Source organism: Martes martes (assembly GCF_963455335.1).
Source record: "Martes martes genome assembly, chromosome: 8".
Classification (NCBI taxonomy): Eukaryota; Metazoa; Chordata; class Mammalia; order Carnivora; family Mustelidae; genus Martes; species Martes martes.
The window spans coordinates 57372962-57381030 of record NC_137895.1 but is presented as its reverse complement, the minus strand read 5'-3'; the positions used below and the strand labels follow the sequence as shown (position 1 = coordinate 57381030).

Here is an 8069-nt window from a genome sequence, read left to right as displayed (position 1 = left end):
TATTTTCATCTGTGGGCAGTTGTTAATTTGTTTTCGTGGAGGGATGAAAGCTGGGGCTTCCTAGCCCTCCATCTTGTTGATGTTACTTGCTTTATGTTTAAAACATAAACTTGGCTTAAGTGGTCATCAAGTCAGTGGTGTAAATAATGACATTATTTTGTCGATTGTACTGCATCTCTGACTATATTTCCAAACCTCCATTTAGATTCAGGTCCTCTTCCCAAAACTCTAGGCTACTCCACATCTGCACAGGTTCCTTAAAATCAGCATGTCCAAAAACAGATGTCATGATCTTCTTCCTTAAACCTGCTCCTCTTCCAGAATCCTAGAGTTTGCTTAACAGCTTTCCCACCTACCCAACTGAGCTTATCAGGGACCACTCTTGACTCCTTCCTCTTTCTGATGCTCCCACATCCAATAAATACCAAGTCTCATCTATTTTACTTCTTAGATATCTCTCTCTTTTTTTTTTCCTTTTGTAGGAAATCTTTTTATTCACCCTAAAGAAATTGCCTATAGTTTTCATATTTAAAACATTTTATTTTTTGAAATAGTGAAAATACATATTGAGAGCATTTTTAAAATTATTTTATATACATTTTAGATACTTATTTTTTTTCTCAGCTTGTATTAGTTTAAATTTAGTTAGTTTTTTTTAAATTTATGGTCTTTTTATATTATTAACATATAATGTATTATCTGTTTCAGGGGTACAGGTCTGTGATTCATCAGTCTTACACTATACACAGGGCTCACCACAACACATTGCCTCCCCAGTGTCTATCACCCACCCCCTCCACTCCAGCAACCCTCAGTTTGCTTCCTGAGGTAAGGGTCTCTTATGATTTTTCTGCATCTTTTAGATATCTCTTGAACCCATCTCCACTGCCGTTGCCCTCATCCAGGTGTCCTTTACCTCGCATTTGGACCACAGAAACACTGCCCTAATTTACTCCATGTTCCTACTCTCTCTAGGTCATTCTTGTCATGGCAGCCTAAGAGGTCTTTACAGAATTCATTGGATCATGTTCCTTTCTTGACCTTTAGGGTGAAGTTCCACATTCTTAATGGCTTATAGGAAACCCTATGAGCTACCCCTGTCTGCTCCACTGAGAACCTTTTTTTTTTTTTTTTTTTTTCAGATTTTATTTATTTATTTGACAGACAGAGATCACAAATAGGCAGAGAGGCAGGCAGGGAGAGAGAGGAGGAATCAGGCTCCCTGCTGAGCAGAGAGCCCAATGTGGGGCTCAATTGCAGGACCCTGGGATCAGGACCTGAGCCGAAGCAGAGGCTTTAACCCACTGAGCCACCCAGGTGCCCCTCCACTGAGAACCTTTATCGCTCCTAGACTCCTAGCTCTCTCTACTCCAACCATGCTGTATTTCTTTCAGTTCCTCAGACATCCATGTTACTTCCCACTTCTGGGCCTTTGCACACGCTGTCCCCCTGCCCTCCATATGCTCCTCCTCTTTCCATTGAGCTAACTCCTGTTCATCCTTCAGGGTTTAACTTAAAGGACACTTTCTCAGGAAAACTTCCTTGACTTTCTAGAATACGCTGTTAATCTGCCCTGTGCCCCAGAGCACTCTGCCCTTTTTTTTTCATAGTTGACTTTATTCACAATTATTTAATGTGTGTCTTCACCACCAGAATGCATGTTCCATGAAGACATTAAAGTACCCACACCACCTGTAGCTGTATACATAGTGCCTTGCTAACGCCCAGCACCCAATCAAGTCTCAGTAAACAGTTGCTGACCAGTGATTGAAACGCAGTTCTTCCTAGTTAAGGATTCAGTTCCGGTGTGCAGATATAACCTAAACACCCATAGTCCATGATATTTGTGCTTTCCTTTATGCCCTTTGACCCTTATTTTTCGTTTTACACATCTTTTTATGTACATACTAGACTTCTCATTTCCCCTTTTTCCTCTTCCCAGTGATGTGTCTCAAATTGATGTATTTTTATTGGGTGAGGCCCAGGCAATCTCCCTGTTTATAACTCTGGCCTTTCTGTGAGCAAACACACAAAGTGAACTTTGGTTTATCTCCTGTCATAATGTAGCTCCTAATTGCTGGCAGGGAGGCTGTATTCCATGGTCCACGTGACCACTGGGGCATGACCAGAAAGCGTGGGGAAGAGTGGACCAAAGGACCCAGCTAGAGGCTGCGCAGCTGGAGTCCCTGCCTCCCTTAAGGCACAGAGTAAAACAAGTGAGCACAAGGAGTATGGTTCTGAGGTAAGCAAGGGCACGAAGATGACACTATTGGGCTTAGCTTTGTGGTCACTGCTCCTCCGTCCAGGGCTGACGTTCTGGGCCTCCCAGATCAGTCAGAACTGCAACAATGGCAGCTACGAGATCAGCGTCCTGATGATGAACAACTCAGCCTTCCCAGAGTCCTTGGATACTTTGAGACAAGCGGTGGATGAGGGAGTGGAAATAGTGAAACAGCGTCTGCTTACTGCTGGTAAGAACATGGTCAAAGAGTCCACCTCCTCCCTGTTACCACCTCTGGGGTCAAAGGATTGCTTAGCAAAGACCTTCCATTCTTTGCCTGATCACCCACTCTCCTCTAAGGCTGGCCCCACAACCCCTTTCTGTTTCAAGGCAGTAGGTTCTCGGAGAGAAGGATTTAGGTCCTACCCCATTGTGCTCCATCATAATTCACCCTGCTCCTGGAACGGCCCCAACCCAGAGAATGCCGGATGTTCACAGCAGTGAACTGCCCCAGACAAAACTCGACTGATGGCTCAGTTTCAGGAGGGCATTGTGTTCCTTTCTGCAGCTGCTCAGAGGCAATATTTGGTCTGGACCTGAGACGTTACAGGCTTACAGTTGAGAAGATGAGTTAAGAGAGTTAAATTCATACAGACGCGGACTCTTTTTCTGGGGTTTTTAATCCATCTGTTCACTCTTGCATCTCTGTTGGCTGTTATTATAAGACATAATCAAATTTGTAACCAAATTCAGCGTTGCAGTTCTTTATTGTATCCAGTAGTTATTAAAATAAACTTTATAGGGACGCCTGGGTGGCTCAGTTGGTTAAGCAGCTGCCTTCGGCTCAGGTCATGATCCCAGGGTCCTGGGATTGAGTCCCATATTGGGCTCCTTGCTCAGCAGGGAGCCTGCTTCTCCCTCTGCCTCTGCCTGCCTCTCTGTCTGCCTGTGCTCACTCTCTCCAACAAATAAATAAATAAAATCTTTAAAAAAAAATAAATAAACTTTATAACCTCAGATAAAATATGTAAAGGGAAAAAATCATGCCTGATAATTTTCAGCCACCTGGATATTTCATTTCCAGTGTCTGTTAATATATGCCTCTTAGTTTCTTGTTTTTAAGAACATGGTTGGGATCACTATGGTATAGAAACAATCTTCTGTCCTTCTGATTTTACTTCCCATTATTCTGCAAGTGACTTTCCTAAAGCTGCCTAATCTTCATGTGAATCTTCATCACATCGTGTGAGTGAAATATTCCTTGGAGTCGATACCTTCCCAAACCATCTAATTATTCCCTACTGTATGATTTCCTATTATTTTTAAATTTTGATGATTATTTTAAAATACTAGAATAAACACACACACACAATCTATGTATATATTTTTTTCTATTCTTGAGACTAGATTGCCAAAAGTATAATTACTGAGCCAATGACTAGATCATACATCTTAATGTTTATTTGTAGTTCTAAAGAGCGTATGTCTTCATTTCCTCCATTTAAAATTCTGTGGTAATTAGCTCTTTTCTAGTGCCCAAGCTGCATGGTTTCATTAGGCTCCCACTCTCCTTGCCATGTGGTTAGCACAAGGTATATGTTACATGTTATTTGGTACCTCTGCCAATGACTTTACATAGTGCTGGAAGGTATTTAAGCCCTCGTGCTATACATTTCTGTTCCTAGACTGGACGTGTGTGTTCTGAGAAGTTGTCATAAGTAAGATTTGAATAACCACTAAAAATGCAATAAAATTCTATGGTAATAAAAGCAAGAGGTATCATACGTCACATATGTGAGATAACTTTTTGCTGTGCAATATACATTTCTTTGACTTGCCTGAGACCAATTCCGATGTAGATAGATGGATCTGATCTAGAGCTGTAATGGAACCATAAGGTCATTTAATTAAAGCCCCTTATTTACCAAGACTGTGGCATCATGGAAGGAGTATTTGATCTGAAATCTGAGAACGTGGATTGGAGTCACTATCCCAGAGTTTTCTCGCTTTGTGACCCTGGATGAGCGATTTCCCTTAGTCTCTCTGAGCCTTGGTTTCCTTCTTTATTGAGTACGTGTCGTGTCTTAGGTAAGATATATAATCTCTTTAGTCATCACAGTTCTGTAAGATTGGCGTTGTTGGCACAGTTTCACAGTGGAGGTTTAATAACTTTGCTGAAGTCATACAGGTTGCCTATTGGAAATGAGATTCCAACCCGTCTCTGTTTCCAAAGAGCATATCGTATAGCCACCGTAAGATCGTTAGCCATCATGAACTAACTTTCCATTAAAATAAGGCAGTGGAACACTGTGGTTAGAAGCAGAGATTTGGAATCAGATCTTGGTTCATATTCCAGCTTTTTACCCGACTGTTTATCACCAGGGACCTGGAGCAAATTAAGTTTTCTGAACCTCAATCCCCTTATTGTTTAAAATCACAATAGAGGGTAGTTGGCTATGGTATGAATTAAATGAGGAAATTCGTATAAGTACCTAATACACAGACTGAAACATACTAAGAACTCAGAGAGTAGCAGTTGTTTCATTGTTGTCACTGTTGTTTTGGTTGAGGACGTCAATGTTGTGTTATTGCTGTCGTGTTGTTGCTGCTGTTACTTGAACAAGTTACCAGGATATAAAATATACAGTGTAGTGTAGTGTTAAGATCTGATCTCTGGACTCATATAACCTGTCTGGACTCATATAACCTGAATTTGAATTCCTGATCTATCTATCACTAGTAATTATAAACGCTTTATTGGGTTGTTTATTCTAAGTTCCACTCATCTCGTTTGCCAAATAGAATTAGGCATGGTGAGGTGGTTGAATAAATTAGACAAGTGGAGAATTTGTGGGGGGATAAATGACGATGCACAGATTTTTGCACATGATGATGCCTTTTGTTAGATGGGTGTTCATGCATAGGAAACGCAAGAAGTGCAGGTTGTGATGGAAAGATAGATTCATGTTCTAAACACACTGAGCGTTACTATTTGGGGGAAATTCTAAGTCACTACACTTAAAGAGCTAAATTGCAGAAAATTAAGAATCCAAATGTGGGTGATGTCCAAATGGAAGAAAACCATATTTTTTCCTAGTACTTAGGAAATCCCTGTAGGTTTTGAAGAATAGATAGGATTTGGTGGAAAACGTGAAAAAAAGAGATTCCTTCAACTTAAGGACATCAGCTCCTCAAGGATGTGTGTTCCATGACAAAGCACACCTCGTTCATACCTGCCAAATGATCTCATGCACTGAGGGGTCCCTTTCCTAGACTCCAGCACCTATATTCAGATTCACTTTGGTCCAACCCCATCCTCAAAGCCCTAGGTAGGGAAAAAGGGTTCTCTGTATTCTGTAGCATGCCACTCATCTTCCCAGGATGCAGGTATCCTGGTGGGGTGGAGGTGCAGGCAGGATAAAGATGAGGAACAGCACTTGGAGGAACTGTTTATTTTAAGTTAAGCTTTGATTTGGAGTCATTACATTGTCTGAAATTTTTTCAGTGTTTTCTTGAGAAATCAGTTGGGATTTGGGAAGATAAAAGGGAAGAGATCTTCATCTTCCCCTACCCAATTAAAAAACAAAAGCAGAAACAGTTCACATAACCTTAAAATTTTTGAGAGACAGCAGCATACACCATATGTTCTACAGAAATGGCTCTCAAATTTTTTGGTCTCAAGACCTCTTTACACTCTTCAAAATAATTGCAGGCTCTGTAGAGTTCTGTATATATAGTTACATTTACCGACATTTACTTTATTGGAAATTAAGACTGAGAAGTGGTTTAAATATTTGTTTATTAATTAATTTAAAATAATTACAAACACCTTATCTGTTCACATAAATAAAATTTACTAAAGAAAACCTCTGTTTCTCAAGCCAAAAAATAAAAATAGGTAAGAAAAATGGTATCAATTTACATTTTTGTACATCTTTAATGTCAGGCTTCATAGAAAATGTCTGGATTCTCATATCTTCTTCTGCATTCAATCTGTTGTGATAATACAGTTAATATCATGTAGGCTTTCAAAACTCCACTATATGCTCATGAGAGAAGAGTGGAAAAAACAAAGATGTCTTAATTTACTTAGGCTAGCTTTGACCTTCTAGCCCTCCTGAAAGACTCTCGAGGTACCTCTGGGGTCCGTGGCCCACACATTGTGAACTACCATTCTACAATATGTCTGATTCTAGAATCAGACAGCCCTAGGTTCAAAACCCTAGCTGTGTAACTCTAAGCAAGTCAATCTACCTCTCTAGACCTTCATTTTGTCATTTTTAAATTAGGAATTTTAACTAACCTCCTAGAATTTAGGGAAGGCTTAAGGATTGAAATAATGCATGCAAAAATCCAGAGCCCAATGCTAGGCATATAGTAACAGAGATCGCCCCGTTCTGTTCTGTCTATAAATGGATGAGGAACTGGGGCCCCAGAGATGAAATCACTTGCCTGAGGTCACACTCAATAGATGTTGGCACCCCTTCTTCTAGATCCTGTGCAGGATTTATACTTGGGTTTTGCTGTGCCCGTCTGCCATGGGCTGCCTGGACCACTAGATTTTGAAGTGGGTCATCTTCAGGGCCCCTCCTGGTGGCAGGAGGGAGCAGAGCCCTCATGGGGGGAGGGGAAAGAGCTATCTTAGACGTTAACAGCTGTGGGTGTGGCCATCTTCCCAAGCCCTGTTTATGTTGTGTGACTCTGTGCTGGCCTCCACTCCACCCTCTGACTCCTCCTGCTGCTTTCTAAGACCGTCTCTGGTACTATTTTCCACTGGTCCCAACATGCACTCTCTCTTTCTTCTGGGCCCCCCACAGCCTCACTCATCCTATCCTCCCAGGTTCATATACCCTATAGTCTCCCTATTGCCATGAGAATTAAATAACAAGAAGGGTATAAAGTGTTCTGTCTTATGGCTGGCACAGGGCCACATTGAGGTGTGAATTGCTGTTACATCCATCGCTGGCCTCACCTCTTCTTTTTATTTTCTCTAACCGATCTTCTTGCGTGGACCTCTTCTATTTGACTAGACCTACTGCCAACTCTTATTTAGATCTCTTACTGAACAAAGTATCAGGATAAGTGTTCTTGAATCAACCCTCCTTCCCCCAAAAGGGCAAGAGGTAAAATGCCCCCTAGTTGACAGACACATCTCTGAGGCAGCTAAAGAGTGCGAAGACTATTTCATTCTCAGTCTTGAAAAATGCTGTTATTTGGATGTTCGGAAGAACAACAGCCTTTTCTGTTGTTAATGTGTTTTTCTCTTAGAGGTATCAAATTATTATGTTTGACAGTTATGGTTTTAATCCCATTTTATGTATGAAGGCACCAAGTTAGAGAAATTCAGATGGCTTGTGCAAGAACACACAGAAAGTCACGCATCCTTCAACCAGCAGTGTGACGAGCGACTGAGGTTTCCAGACTTCCTGCGTAAACGCTTGGCCAAATGAAGGATGCCACTGCTTAGGGATCACACATCTGTCCTGAATATTTTTTTTTATTCAGAGGAAATGAAATGGAAGAGACAGACCTTGATCGTATGGTTGTGCTGTCTTTTTATTCCCTTCCAAGAGAGACTATCTAGCAATCTAGCAATGAGGGATATCCTCCTCAGTGCTCTTGCCCTTATCTGAAGATGACCCATTATCCAAAGACCCTAGACCCTGATGGACACATTTCACTTTGGCTTTGGGGGCTGACCACAGAGGCACCAGTGTGCACATTGGCAGCAAACAGAATCAGCACTTTGGGAACATGAAAGAACAGATATCAGACTGTCTGTATCTTTGCTGTCCTAAAACTCTGCAGATGTGTAGAAGAAACTTGCTGGGACTACAAGCATGAAAAG

At 41.3% G+C, this 8069-nt stretch overlaps 1 protein-coding gene across 1 annotated transcript in view; it reads left to right on the top strand.

Annotated features, from left to right (window-relative positions):
• The first annotated feature begins 2362 nt into the window (after nt 1–2362).
• GUCY2C (guanylate cyclase 2C) overlaps nt 2363–8069 on the top strand; it is a 70291-nt gene continuing 64584 nt past the window's right edge. Inside the window, exon 1 of the mRNA XM_080810027.1 lies at nt 2363–2471. Within this exon, the coding sequence (XP_080666153.1) occupies nt 2375–2471 (97 nt within the window). The 5' untranslated portion in view covers nt 2363–2374. The remainder of the gene's footprint in view (nt 2472–8069) is intronic.